The following is a 15371-nucleotide window of genomic DNA, read 5'->3' as shown; positions in this document are numbered from 1 at the left end:
TTGGGTACTTTTCCTTGCTCATAAGAATGATGCCTTTCATGCTTTTTCCATCCTTTGTAAGAAAATTCAAAATGAAAAAGATTTGAAAATTGCCCATTTGAGAAGTGATCATGGAAGAGAATTTGAAAATCAAGATTTTGAAAAATTCTGTGATGACTTAGGGATTTCTCATAACTTTTCATTCCCTAGAACCCCCCAACAAAATGGGGTGGTTGAAAGAAGGAATAGAAGTCTTCAAGAAATGACTAGGGCCATGTTATGTGAGAATGAAATTCCTAAATTCTTATGGGCCGAAGCTGTGAACACAGCATGTTATATTTTGAATAGAACAATCATTAGAAAATGGTTAAAGAAAACACCTTATGAGCTATGGAAAGGAACCCCTCCAAATCTTAAGTATTTTCATGTTTTTGGATGCAAATGCTTTGTGCTAAACAATAAGGAAAACCTTGGAAAATTTGATCCAAAATCATATGAAGGAATGTTTGTTGGATATTCCACCACAAGCAAGGCCTATAGAGTTTATCTCAAGGAGCATAGGACAATAGAGGAATCCATTCATGTTACTTTTTGTGATTCTAACTTAATTCCCAGTATTGTGAAGGATATTGATTCAGATTGTGAAGAGGCTGGAACAAATAAAGAAAATCCCAAATATGTGCAAAATGAAGAATCTGTCAGCACGGTTTTGTCTCGTCAGATTGGAGGAGAAACTTCCATTTTGTCTCCTGAGCAGGCACGAGCAAGTGAAACAGAAAGACCACCAGAAGTTCATCAAAGCTCTACACCGGTCAGAAAGCCCAGAGAATGGAAGTCTATGAGGGGTTATCCTCATGACTTCATCATTAGTGATCCATCTCATGGTGTAACAACAAGATCCTTCACCAAAAGGCAAACCGAACCTAACAACTTTGCTCTCTTGTCACAAATGGAGCCCAACAATGTCAAACAAGCTCTAGAAGACCCATCATGGGTTAAAGCAATGCAAGAGGAGCTTGCCCAATTTGACAAAAATGAGGTTTGGACACTAGTACCTCATCCGGATGGTAAGAAAGTTACGGGTACTAAGTGGGTATTTAAAAACAAACTTGGTGAGGATGGACAAGTTGTTCGTAACAAGGCTAAATTAGTGGCCCAAGGTTATGATCAAGAAGAGGGTATAGATTTTGATGAGTCTTTTGCTCCGGTAGCTAGAATGGAAGCAATTCGGTTGCTTCTTGCCTATGTCGCCCATAAAGGTTTCAAAATGTTTCAAATGGATGTTAAATGTGCTTTCCTTAATGGCTTTATTGATAGAGAAGTGTATGTGGCACAACCCCCCGGTTTTGAACATAAAGAATTTCCAAATCATGTTTTCAAACTAACTAAGGCTCTTTATGGTCTTAGACAAGCTCCTAGAGCTTGGTATGAAAGGCTTAGTGCCTTCTTGTTGGAAAATCAATTTCAAAGGGGTACCACCGACACTACCTTATTTATTAAAGCATCTAATGATGATATACTCCTTGTTCAAGTTTATGTTGATGATATTGTATTTGGATCGGCCAACATTTCCTTGTGTGAAGAATTTGGAAAACTCATGACTAGTGAGTTTGAAATGAGTTTAATGGGAGAGCTTACTTTCTTTCTTGGCCTCCAAATTAAACAAACTCCTAGTGGTACTTTTATTTACCAAGGAAAGTATGCAAAAGAACTTATCAAAAAGTTTGTCCTAGAAAATTCCAAATCAATGGGTACTCCTATGCATCCTAATACAAAACTTGAAAAAGATGATGATGGTCAAGATGTGGATGATACAAGGTATAGGGGAATGATATGTTCACTCATGTACCTTACCTCCTCTAGACCGGATATTGTCCAAAGTGTGGGTGTATGTTCAAGATTCCAATCTCACCCAAAAGAATCCCACCTTACGGCCGTTAAACGCATCATTAGATACATTAAGGGAACTTGTGATTATGGGCTATGGTATCCTAAATCTGATGATTTTTGTGCAGTAGGGTTTTGTGATGCAGATTATGCGGGAGATAGAATGGATAGAAGAAGCACCTCCGGCATGTGTTGCTTCCTTGGAAGTTCGCTTAACATGTGGTCAAGCAAAAAACAAGCCACGGTGGCTCTATCCACAGCCGAAGCTGAATATATTTCCGCATATGCATGTTGCTCACAATTAATTTAGTTAAAAACACAATTGGAAGATTACAAATTAAAAATCAACAGTATACCTTTATTTTGTGATAATATGAGTGCTATAAACATTTCAAAAAATCCTGTTCTGCACTCAAGAACCAAGCACATTGAAATAAAATATCATTTCATTAGGGAACATGTGCAAAAGGGTACTATTGATATTCAATTTGTAAAATCTGAAGACCAAATTGCTGATATTTTTACAAAACCCCTCTGTGAAGACAGATTCTGTACCCTAAGAAAAAGTTTGGGATTGTTTGATTTAAGTTTCATTGAAAAATTGTGAAAAGCTGATTCTGTTCAATTTTGTCTCGTAGGTTTGGACGAGATAAAAATACAAAGATGATAAAGGAGCTATGGTCAAGGGGGAGGCAACGCAGAATTCAAAATTTTATGGGCCCCACCAAAATTCCTTGACCCCACCTTAACAGTTATGGTAGTTATCTCTCTACAAATAAGAATCTTCTTCTTGTGTCATCAAATCTTCTTGGAAGTGGTTATTGTCAAATCAAAATCCTTCTTTCCATCTAATCCCTTGATTTAAGGCAACAACTTTTTAGTTTTAGATTTCAAAAGTTAAAAGGGAAAACATTTTTGGGTCCATAATGGTCATTAACCGTCCACTAATGGTCATTACTCTCTCCATATTCTCTCTCCAACCCTCATTTAATGCGTCATTCACCTTGCTTCTCTCTTCCACTCAATACGGTTATCTCCCTAACCTTTCATATTTCATTCTTCCATCACCATGAAAAAGAAAACCGCGCCAAAAAAAAGTGAAAGGCTTCTATTCTCTCAAAAACAGTTTACTCCACAATCACACACACACATTCACATCCATTCTACATCATCTTCATCACCCTCACCCCCATCAAAACGCACAGACACAATGAGAAGAAATGTCATTGCCACAAAAACTTCCTCAAGAAAGAAGAAAAGTGTTCCAGTGACAGAAGAAGAGGAGTCTCATACTTCTCCCATTCCTTCCCCTCCACAATCACCACCCAAGAGATCAACTCCCCATGCATCCGGAAAGAGTACTCAAAAGACTAAGGGTTTTGCTCTTCACGACACCACCGAACCTCCAAACTTGGAATCCCTGGAATTCAGAAACAAGTATGGCAAGACTCACTCCCACTTTGATCCTAGCAGATTCAACTCTTGCACTTCTTTTGAGTTTCACAATAAGGTTATGGAAAAACGTCATCTATGTACAACCTACCTTGTGAATCTTGACACTCTCACTAACAAGGGCATCAACATCTCCTCTCTGTTTGAACTCCTCAACTGGAAGCCCCTTCTTCTCATTCAGAAACCAGTCTATCCTGGCCTAGTTCGAGAGTTCTACGCCAATATGCGACTCATTGACGGCACTCTTCATTCCTATGTTAAAAGGGTTCAAATAGCCCTTGATTCTGAGACCATTGGAGCGGCTCTGGGCTTCAAGGATGAAGGACCACGAGCGTATATGGTAGACAAATGGGATACACAAGTCGGCGTTTCATACAAAGCAGTTCTTCAGCACATTTGCGAGAACCTTTATGGCTTGCATGGAACGATTCCAACCCACAAAGCTCTAGGACCAGTCAACTCTCTGCTTCACCGAATCATCACCCATATTTTGACTCCCCAAAGCGGCTCACACAACCGAGTAACATTTTCTGACTGTCTCATATTATTTGCTTTGGTTACCTCTACTCCTATATCTTTTGGCTATATTATGATTAGGCATATGTGGGATTCTGTTAGAAGCACCAAAAAGGCTAATCTGCCTTATGGTATGTTTTTAACAAGAATTTTTGAATACTTTAAAGTTGATCTATTGAATGAGCCAGTGGAAAACAAAGTATCCTCAATTAGAGGAAGAGGAGCGACTAAGGGAACCAAATGGGGCAAATCTGTGGGATCGGATAGTGACAATGAGACTCGGCCAGAGTCTTCCAAAACAGTCAAATCCATCAAAAAAATTTTGGGTGAATTCTCAAACATGGTAGACATGATGATTCAATCTCACAAAGAGGCTCGCAAACAAGCCTCTGAGAGCGAGAAAGCTTGGAAAAATTGCAAAGAAAGGGTCGGCCTGATGTTAGCAACTCTAAAGGAGGATCTGGGCGATAATAGTGAAGAAGGCGCTGAGGACTCTGCCTTTCATCTATCAGATGATTGATAACTGTTGTTTTATGTTATTTGATGTTGGCATGATTAGGCTCAATCTCTATTTTGTTGTAGCATGACTTGATACTCACTGCTTCTTGGTACTTTGACACACTTGGCAACTTATGAATATTTTGTTATATTGCCACTGATTTCTTGCTGCAGGTACATAATGCCCCTTTGATGACAAAAGGGGGAGAAAATCTTGAAAATTGAAATGTGAAAAACAGGGGATGAAATTTTCTGTTGAAAATTCATGATCACCCTTGTTATATTTGGTGCTTGATGATAGCTTGATGATAATATTGAAACTGCATTGTGTTTGCTGGTTTTGTTTAATAATGATTTGACAATGCATTTGATTTTTTGAAGAATGGTTGAAAATTAACCGTGATGAATGTATATGCATGATTAAAACTCTGTTTCATCTTGGTTAATATGCTTAATGTTTTTTGGCAGTTCCTTTAAACTATGAAAAGCATAAAAACTGCCATGTTTTGATCATATGTGCTTCAAATATTTTTCTTACCATATTAATGCTCTGATATCTTGTTTAGAAAAATATTTGAATAAACTTTATTGTTGATTGGTAAATGTAAAAGTTTGAGCAGTAAATCAGTTTATGATATCAAATGAGTTTTGATTATCAATTAAAACTGCTCATAAATCAAGCATTTAGCATCTCATAATATGCTAAATAACATCATTTTTTTGAAGCTTGATTAAAATGTTACAAGTTAGTACTTCCCTTGGTAAAATAAGCATACATCAAGGGGGAGCTATGTGACATTTAGAAAGGGGGAGAAATTCAAATTCAAAGGGAGTATTCCTTACTCAATCTTTAAATTTCTTTCCATTTCAATTTTAATAATGTTTGTCATCAAGGGGGAGATTGATGAGTTTGGAAAACTCTAAATTAATTTTTGTGATGACTAAACATTATTAAACATTTAATTACAAAATTATTAATTTGATTTTCATCTAACATATGTTAATTAATAATTTTGTGATGCAGGTTTTATAGTTGGGCCGAAATAAAAAGAAAGATCCCAAGCCCAATAAATTAAAATTCAGCCCTATGTAATTCTTGTTTTGTGATTGTTGGCTGAAAAGGTTTTATCAGTTGGGCCAGAATAAATTTTGTTACTATAAGCCCAAAGAAAGCTTTCCTATTTGTTCAAAGCTTGATCCAAAATTCATCAGGAAAGCAAATGTTACTAATTAGGCCAGATTAAATTCCAATGTTACAAAGCCCAATATTATTTTGGTGAATGTTTCCAAGCTTGGTCCGAAACCAAGTTTAAAGATAAGCAAGTGTTACTACTTGCCTCCAACAGACTCCATTTCTCTCTTTGGATGGATTTTAAATTTAATTTAATGCATTGGAAACATAAGAAAGAGAGAGAAGATTGATTTGATGGCTATTATGACCATGCACGCCTCTCAGCAAAGGAGAGTAGGAAACATGAGTGCACTTTTATTCTTTCTCTTTGCTACATTAATTATTTGATCAAAACTATTGAATATCTTCTTCTCTCTCATCTCTTTCTTGCTTCTTCTTCGGTCCTTGTCCAGGAAACAATGGAAGCAATGTTCATCAACTAAGAAAAAGAAGAAGTTGCATGCATCAAGACCATCAAGCTAATGATGGCAAGAAAACATACTAAAATAAAAAATGTAGTGGCTGAGATTCTTATCACTTGTAGTAAGATCTTGTGATGAGATCTTAGCTTCTCCATACCAAAAATGGAGAAGGAGATTCGGCCAGTAGGAAAGAAGATCTTGGAGGAGATGGCTTGTCACCACTTTTGAGTTCACTCATCACAGAAGGTAGCTAGGGTGGCTGCGTGAGGAAGGAAGCAAAAGTGGAGCAGAAGAAGTCATCATCATCATGAAGCATCAAGGGCCAGAAATCCATCTTGGAGAGCAAGCCAAGGATGGAGAGTTCGGATTGATGAAGAGTGATGACCAAGGAAGGACTATAGGTAATTGCATGTTGGTTATTGCATGGATTATTTCTTTTCTCTCTCTGGCCGAACCGGTTTTGTTCTTGGAGAAGAAGAAGTTGGCTTGGTTTTTGGCTTCAAAAGTGGAGGCTTCTCTCTTCTATAAAAAGTGAGAACAACCACTGTTTGGAGCAAGGAGAAAGTTTGAGAGTGCAAGGCACAGAATTCTCAGAGCTACCTGAGCTAACAGTTTTCTCTTCTCCTTTAATGTATTTTGTTTTGTATTTTTCTGTCTAATTTTATCATGTCTTGAGTCTCATGAAAAAAGGCAAACAGTGAGGTTTGTATGAAAAAGCCATAGAGCGGAAAAAGGCAGAGAGTGCAAAATTAAAAGAAAAAGCCATAGATGTCTTAGAGTTCCTTTGTTCATCTATGTTGTGTTTCATGATTCTGTGGGAATTCCCTTGTAAGTTGGGTTAGCACTTTACAGTTTGTAATCAGATTGATTATAGTGAAATTTCATCATGTTTGTAATGGAGACTGGATGTAGGCTGCACTGCACTTAGCAGCCGAACCAGGATATATCTGGGTGTAATCTTCTACTCTTCTCTCCTACATTTCTGTTTCTACTGCACAGGAGCAAAAACCAAAATTATCTCGTGCCAAGTGACGAGACAAAAAGAAAAGTCTCGTGGCTAGGGACGAGACAAAAGAAAAAGTCTCGTGTAAAGTGATGAGCAAAAACAGAAAAGTCTCCTCTAAGTCCAGTAAGGGTTATTAAGCTAAAAGGGGGCTAAGATTCAACTCCCCCTTCTCTTAGCCACTGAAACCATCAGTCACCATTGTGACAAGTCGGAGCATATCAAGAGTTATTGTAGGTTCTTGAAAAGAGAACAATCAAGGGGAAGAAACGAAGACAAAGGTAAAGATAGTGATAAAGAAACTGCTACTATTATTTATGAAGATGTTCTTATCACATATGATGAAAATTATGTGAATCTTGTCTGTGATGATTCCACTTAGATTATGAACTCTGGTGCCTCATGTCATGTCATTCCGAGGCGTGAATTTTTCACTTTCTATACTGCTAAAAATTTTGGCAAGATCAAATTGGGAGATAAAGGAGTGTATGATATCATTGATATGGGTGATATGTGGCTTGAAACCAACATGGGATTCAAGATGCAGTTGAAGAATGTTAGGCATGCGCCAGATATGCGGTTCAATCTTATTTCAGTGAAGACATTGGATCAAGAGGAGTATTGTACTTCCTTTGGTACTGAAAAATGCAAGATTACCAAAGGGGCTCTCATTGTTGCTAGAGAAAAGAATAGTCTCACTATTCTCTATCGGTTGCAAGTAAAGTTGTGCAAAAAAGATGTGAATGTAGCTGATGATTCCTCTTCTGATTTGTGGCATATATGCCTTGGTCACTTGAGCAAGAAAGGGCTAAGCGTCTTAGCCAAGAAGCACTCACATCCTGTGAAAGGTACAACTTTAAATACTTGTACTCATTGTTTTGTTAGAAAGCATGCTAGAGTATTATTTCATAATTCTGGACCTCATAGGAGATCACATGTTCTAGATTTAGTTCACACTGATATTTGCACTATGGATGCTAAGACACTAGGTAGTGCATCATATTTTGTTACTTTTATTGATGATTATTCTCGAAAAGTGTGGGCTTTTGTTTTGAAATCTAAAGACCAGGTGCTTGGTATCTTCAAACACTTTCATGCAAGTGTTGAAAGAGAAACATGAAAGAAATTGAAATATGTTCGAGCAGATAATGGTGGTGAATACAGGGGTCCGTTTGAAGAGTATTGTAAAGGACATGGGATCAAGTTTGAGAAGACGGTTCCTAAGACTTCTCAATATAATGGAGTTGCAGAGAGAATGAATTGCATTATCAATGATAGAGTCAGGTGTATGCTCTCTCATGCAAAGTTGTCTAAATCTTTTTGGGGTGAAGCGATGAGGACTGCAATAGATTTGATCAACCTTTCTCCTTCAGTTCCACTAAATGGTGATGTTCCAGAGAAAGTTTGGAGAGGGAAAGATGTCTCCTATAGTCACTTGCGAGTGTTCGGCTGCAGGGTTTTTGTTCACATTTCAAAAGATGAAAGGTCCAAACTTGATGGAAAGTCAAAGCAGTGTATCTTCATGGGTTATGGTCACGAAGACTTTGGTTACAGATTATGGGATCTGGTGAGCAAGAAAATAATTAAAAGTCGAAATGTGATTTTTTTTGAAGACCAAACTATTGAAGATCTTGAGAAGACAGATAAGCCAATAACTGTTAGACGTTCTGTTAATGATGAACTTGGTCCTTCTACTAGACCTCCTGTTGATGGGGAGGATGTACAAGTTGATAATGATAGTGATGATCTGCATGATGAACCTATACCTCAACTTGAGGTGCCAAATGCAGAAGTTCCACCAGATGTTGAAGTCCCACCTGAACCACTAGTGGAGCCTGAATTGAGAAGATCTACTAGAGAGCGTCATCCTTCTCAGAAATACTCTCCTCATGAGTATGTGATGAACACTGAGACTGGGGAGCCAGAGAGCTACTTAGTGGAGGATTTATGTTAATTCCATCAGTTTTGATGATGTATTTTGTTGATTATTGAGATACCTTAGGGTCAATAGGAATACTGTTTGTATATCCATTATTTTGATAGTGAAAGATTTTACTAGATTAGATCCCGTGAATTTTTTGTCCCTCTTTTAAAAGTTTTACCACGTTAAAATTATGGTGTCTGATTATTTAATTTCTGTCATTATATTTGGTATTGCCTATTTAATCGCACAAGTTCTTGTTTGAATCTTTGTTGAGTTTTTCCAACAGTTTGGAAGCATTTTCTCTTGTGAATAGGGATGTCAATGGGGCAGGGCGGGGGCGGGGAATGCCTCCCTGCTCCCCATCCCCGCCCTCAGATTTACTCCCCATCCCCGCCCCATTCCCCGCGGGGACCCCATTCCCCATCTACATAATAGTTCTAACTAATTATTAATTTTCATATGAATAGAGCTACAAGTATCTATCTTATACAAAAACTGCAAGATTTTATACAAAAAGTCTAAATAACACGATGATGACTTCTTTCGAAATAACGCAATGGGGAGACGCAACGACGAGCCAAAGAAAAAAGCAATGGACGAGGTGGGAGACGTGGCAACAGAGAGGAGAATGGACACGACGGCAGAGTTACGAAAAGGAACGCTGCAAATAGAAATTACGACGCAGTAAGGGTGATAGCACGGTGAGGTGTGACGATGCGGTGAGAAGGGTGACGAGGGGGTGGTTGCAGAGAGGTTGGATGGAGTATGGACAGCCTTAGGGATCTCTGAATTGAAGAGAGGTTATGCAAATAAAGATTAGGAGTTTTGGGTTTCTATATATATGTTTGTGTGAGAAATGACTAAAAAACATATATAAGAAATAAACTATTAAGGATAATTCAAAGAATTCATAAATTTCGGGGAATAGCGGGGACGGGGCGGGGATCCCCGCTCGGGTCTCCGCGCCTGCTTCGGGGGAATTTTGTCCCCCATCCCCATCGCGCGGAAAAAATTCCCCACAATCGGATCCTCATTCGGGGCAGTCCCCGCAGGGATCCCGCGTCTCGGGAATTTTGCCATCCCTACTTGTGAATAATGGAGGATATCGGACGAGCATTCGAAAAGAGATTTGATTCAGAAAGTATTCCATTTGAAGGTTCGGCAAGAATGTACTGCATCACTGTCAGTTTCACCTTGATTTCTCGTGATGCAAATATGGCCGCTGATTTTTTTGTGTCTTAGGCCAGGTCAAACAAATACCTGACCCGGGAGAGTACACAACCCAGATTGACAGCGCTGCGACCCGGCTCATCCTCCTTCAGAGTTCTCATACGCCGCTCCATTGGTGAAGAGAATCTGATCGCAGCTGCAGCTCCGATGCCACCGCTGCCCTATGCTCCGCTAGCCTAGCCTCAAGATACTGCTGAGCTATAGATCGTTTTCTTAATCCAGAATGATGCGCCACGGCTGCTTGGCTGTTTCTGGTGCCGCCTCCACTACTGGTTCATGCTACCACTGTTGCTCGCTGTGAGGGCTATGTTCCTTCTGGGTTGATGAACGCTCGTTCTCTCAGCGTGAGTCTCGTCCACCTCGTGGATTAGAATAGATTCTCCAACAAGACTGTGATTAAGAAGATCTCTCGAGTTCTGTTTGATGTCTTGTTTTTATCTTTTGTTCTTTTCCTTGTTTTGTTTCTTTTTCTTTTTGTAGCTAATCACAAAAAATTGAGGTTGTTTTACAAATATAAAGTCTTGTTAGTCATGAATAAATAAATCATAATAAGTTGGACCACATTATAAATACTATAAGCACATGAATGAGACTTTTTTTGAGAGCTCCATCAAATACTTTGCCTTTTATCATTCTTTACTATCTTGACTTTTATTTTTTAACCTATTTTTTATTATCTCAATACACACACACAGTCAAAGCAAACCCTGCCCAAAAATGTCATGCTGATATAGTCATCATATGGTGTGACAATGTACTATGCCCAAAAATGACTTGAAAAGAAACCTACTAAAACCGGTTTAGTAAAATGGAGGTGAAATTTTCCCATAATTAAACCTGAATACTATGTGCTATTACAAAAATAACATAAATTATAGAAAAAGTCAATTAATTACACCAATGCTTAGGCCAATCATTCGGAATACAAAATTAGGAGTGAGATTGCTCCACCCTACATAGGCCTCTAAATAGCCGAACTCTCTTCACATACACTTATAGAGCAAAGAAATTTTCATTCTTTTAACACATCATAACAACAACAATAATATAGCTTCTAAAATTTACCTTCCCATCATCCCAAAATTCTCTATACGAGGGAGATAAAGGTTAATAGAAGAGAGCTGGAAATCCATGTGAAAATTTGTCTCCCAGAAGAAGATGATGCAGTTGGAGTTGGAGTTGAAGTTGAAGTTGAAGATATTGCTGTTGTATTACTTGTAACAGTTGTGTTGATTCTGAATAAACACAATCCAAATGTCAAGAGTCCTATTGATAATGTTACCTAATCTCAAAGAAAGTCAGTGTAATTTACCCTATAATTTTAGGCCATAAAAGCAAGATGAACAAACAAAAATTTCAAGCATTGAACTTACCCGGTTCTCATGTAGATGCAGTTGTCATAGGCTGCAAAATTGAAAAACAAATTGCAGTTCAGTTACCAAACCAAATAGTAAGTATGAAAGATTTTTTGCAAGAAGAAAAATGATGATGAGCTTGAAGTGAACATACTTGGATCCTTATCAACTATAACACCAGACCCTCCAAAACTACAAGCAACATCTGAAGCCCCATTTTGCTGGTAATAGCTATTAAAAGCATACGATGCGTGCGAGACCAGGTTATCCGGCTCGAAGCACGGCTGGCTTGGCTGGATAGCAGTGCAATCCACATTGCCAGAACCACATGCCCAATCTATGGCATTCTGCAAGTCAGCTTGTGAGGCCTTACTCGAAGCAATGCACCATGTTGTTCCATTACTTGTTCTGGTTCCATTCGCACCACTAGTCGAGTCAACAGCAGCATCTTTTCCGGTGAAATCAAGGCTGTAAACTTTCGTCTCATCCGGATAAAATAGTCCCCAGTTCCTCTCGGATTCCAAACCAGGCTTCCTGTTTTCGTTGAACAATGAGAAAATGTAAACATCTAACTCTTCTCCAGGCTTTGCAGGGGTGCCGGTGTCATTGATTACATGCCTTATCAGATTTGTGTTATAAGTTTGTGCATTATCAGGTGTGGCGGCTTTCTCTTTTGGCGAACCTTTCGAAGGCCAACCTGTTTCAGTGACCATAACCTTAATTGTTCTGAAATTTAAGGCCGTCAGCGCGAAATAAATAGCATCAACCTGAGCATCAAACATGTTTGTATACAGCAAACCAGTGTTTGGATCAATAACTTCGGAGGATGACTCGAACAAAGCATAGTCCAAGGATACTTTGTTCGGGGAATCTCTGTAAGCATAATAAGGATATATATCAATCATAAAAGGTGACTGATTCTCTGCTAAGAATTCTAGCAGTGGCTTGAGGAAATGAGCATGGTTGCTATTAAAAGCCCCGGCCGAAGGTGGGAATGACCGAGACAGAACGCCGAGGGAATGAGTGCTGGAGACCTTTATCTTCTTATGAAGTCCTGCTTTCTTGAGTGCAGTGAGGACATTATTCATTGCAGGCACTACTAGTGCAGAAACATTGTTGGAACTTTCTGTGACTTCTGCGCCGACGGTTATGTATGTGATCTTTGCAGCCGGATAGTAAGGAAGGATGCTATTCTTCAGCCAAGTGTCTGCATTGGTTTGGAACTGGGAGAATGGCAGCAAGTCCGAATTCGGAACCCCAATCATGAGTTCAACCCCAGTGTTTGCAAAAGCCTTAAGAACCTGTATGTTGGAATCATAGATTCTAAGATACTTGATTTGGTGAAGTTGAACCAGCTTTGCTACCTTGTCAGGTGTTGGAAGATCATCAGCATTTCTTCCATAGCAGATCCCAACAAAACTCCCAGAGCAACAATCTGAGAGAATTTTCAAAGGGAGAAACAAGAAAAGTGAGAATTTCAAGTGAATTGTATTTTGGTAATCACTCTTTCTCCTGCATCGAGCCGACTCATTCCCCTCCACTCGAAAGGTGTGGAATGAGACCTAAATAATTTTTGTTCCACATTCAATCCTATGGTGGAGGGAAGTGAGTCAGCTCGATGTAGAGAATGAATACATGTAACACAACTAGGAAATATTTCTAAATTTGGAAGTATCTCTATCATCCTCAAGTCCAAGGCTTCCTAGAGAAGTTCACCAAGCAACACAAAAATATATTTGGATTCTCTAAAGTTTGAATTTCACTTTAGACAGTAAAGTGTGATCTCTCACCATTTATTTTATAAGTGGGACCAAGAATAAATATGAGAGAAAAACTATTCAAGGAAAAAAGATCACATTTTATCCTCTAAAGTACAAATTTAAAATTTAGAGAATCCAAATTCTTTATAATTAATACCTAAACTTTTGATTGAAGGAATGTCAACACCAAACAAATTTAAAACATAGGTAAAGGCTCAATGAGCGGAGCTTGCTCAAGTTCAAGCTCGACTCATTTAATACATCATCTCAAATTTAGTCTCAAGCTCTGCTCACAAACTCATGAACTCAGCTAATCGAGTTGTTAATAAGTCAAGTTGGCTCACCGGCTTAACCTTCTATATCAAGTCAACAATGTACACTGCAATACTACACTTTATGTAAAAGAAAAATATAAAAAAAAGGGAGGTATTTAGTTGTTAATGTCTAAAGGTAAAACATTCCGGTATAACCTTCTTTTTCTTTTCTTTTTTTTTCCCATAGATAATCCATCAAATGCATGCAGAAACATAGTTGCAGACTTGTAATGCCAAGAAAAAATGCCATCTTAAAAAAAAAAAGATTAAACTTCCAAAGAAAAATGGCTACTAAAAATGTGCACTTAAATAGTGAAAAAAAAAAGGGAAAAAAACAAAAGAGGTGGAGAGTGCAAACTTGAAAGCACATTGTCTCATGAAGCAAAATGAAAAACTTGAGCAAACAAAAGAAGTGATCTGATACAAACAGCATAAAAGGAATAAATCACATTGAACAGAAGGCAACTAAAAACAAAAGAAGGTACATAGCTTAAAACAGTAGCTACAATGCAACTAAAAGAAAGAAAAGGAAAATAGCACAAACCCAGAAGCAGAAGGAATAGTGAAGCAGCAAAGATGAAGCTAGAGGCCCTTTTCATTGCTCTATTATCAGAAGTTAGAACTTAGAATTGAGAAGAGAGAATGAACTATTGAAGCCACTTTGGTGTTGGTGTTGGTGTTTGTATTCTTTTTATGGCTTGTAATATTATTATATTAATAATAATAATAATAATAATATGCAAAATTACAGAAAGTAACGGTCCCTGTCTCATTGTCTCTGTCTCCCTTGAGACTGAGTTAAACAAAACTAAAGGAATTAACAAAGGAATTGATGAGGGTATTGTTGTGTAATTTTTGAATAATTATAGTAATGCAATGGATGTTTACTTTTTTCTAAAATATTGTTAAATTATAAAATTCATTTTTTATTTTGTGACAAGACCAGGACATGTGTCAATATTTATTATTTTTCAAGTTTTATTCTCTTTTTTCTTTAGTTACAAAGTCTATATTTCCATTTGTATTTAGTATGTTTATTTGTTACACTCTAAGTAAAAGACTGAAAAAAATTGACAAAAAAAATTTGTAGAATTAAGATACATTTAACTAACAAAACCTTGATGAAATATATTTACAAGCATTTTTATATTTCCTTAGAAAAATCATCATTTTTTTTAAAAATTAGTACAATTAAATTTTCGTTCCTCTGTGAAGTTTTTGGATCTATCCCAGTCTATTATGACAACCTTTTTTTTTTTATCCATAAAAGTTTAGTAATCTTGATTCTTGGTCATATTATAATCAAGACATTACCAAAAAAGATATGTCTTACATATGTGGAATACAAGTACCTACAATTTATTTAGACAATGAAAATTAAATTTATATCTTTATAAGAAAAAAAAAAGTGATAATTTTTCATTATTTTTACCTATAGTCTTTAACTCTTTTTTGTTGAGTTCGTTCTAAATATTTGGCAAGCTCCACCGGTTTTTTTCACAGTTTTTTTCCGGTTTTTTTTCTGTTTTTTTCAGGTTTTTTTTTTTTTTTTTTTTTTTTTTTTTTTTTTTCATATTCAAGTCTCATATTCACTATTTCATCTTAGAGCCTATATATATAGAATGTCAGAGTTAAAAGCATTGGACCTCAAATTTATTTATCAACTTTAGTTTATACATTTCTGTCGATTCCGGGATATTTGTTAGCATGTTTGTTCTGTCTCCCACTTGTTATATGTTACGAATACATTAAAATCAGTTATTAAAGTTAGCTATCAGTATAAAATATATATTAAAATATAAATATACATTAAAAATAAATTAAACTATATATATATTTATACACAAATATATTAATGAC

General features: G+C 37.1%; 1 protein-coding gene across 1 annotated transcript; it reads right to left on the bottom strand.

The window, feature by feature from the left end:
• LOC107644449 (glucan endo-1,3-beta-glucosidase 13) lies at window positions 10932-14217 on the bottom strand. The gene is made up of 4 exons (XM_016348310.2): window positions 14056-14217; window positions 11592-12872; window positions 11456-11486; window positions 10932-11317 (listed from the first exon to the last, which is right to left on the bottom strand). Exons 1-4 carry the CDS (start codon window positions 14108-14110, stop codon window positions 11170-11172), a joined length of 1515 nt encoding a protein of 504 aa, XP_016203796.1. The 5' UTR covers window positions 14111-14217; the 3' UTR covers window positions 10932-11169.

This window comes from Arachis ipaensis, chromosome B05, assembly GCF_000816755.2.
Source record: "Arachis ipaensis cultivar K30076 chromosome B05, Araip1.1, whole genome shotgun sequence".
Lineage (NCBI taxonomy): Eukaryota > Viridiplantae > Streptophyta > Magnoliopsida > Fabales > Fabaceae > Arachis > Arachis ipaensis.
The sequence above is the reverse complement of the archived record's forward strand: the minus strand, read 5'-3'. Positions and strand labels throughout refer to the sequence as shown.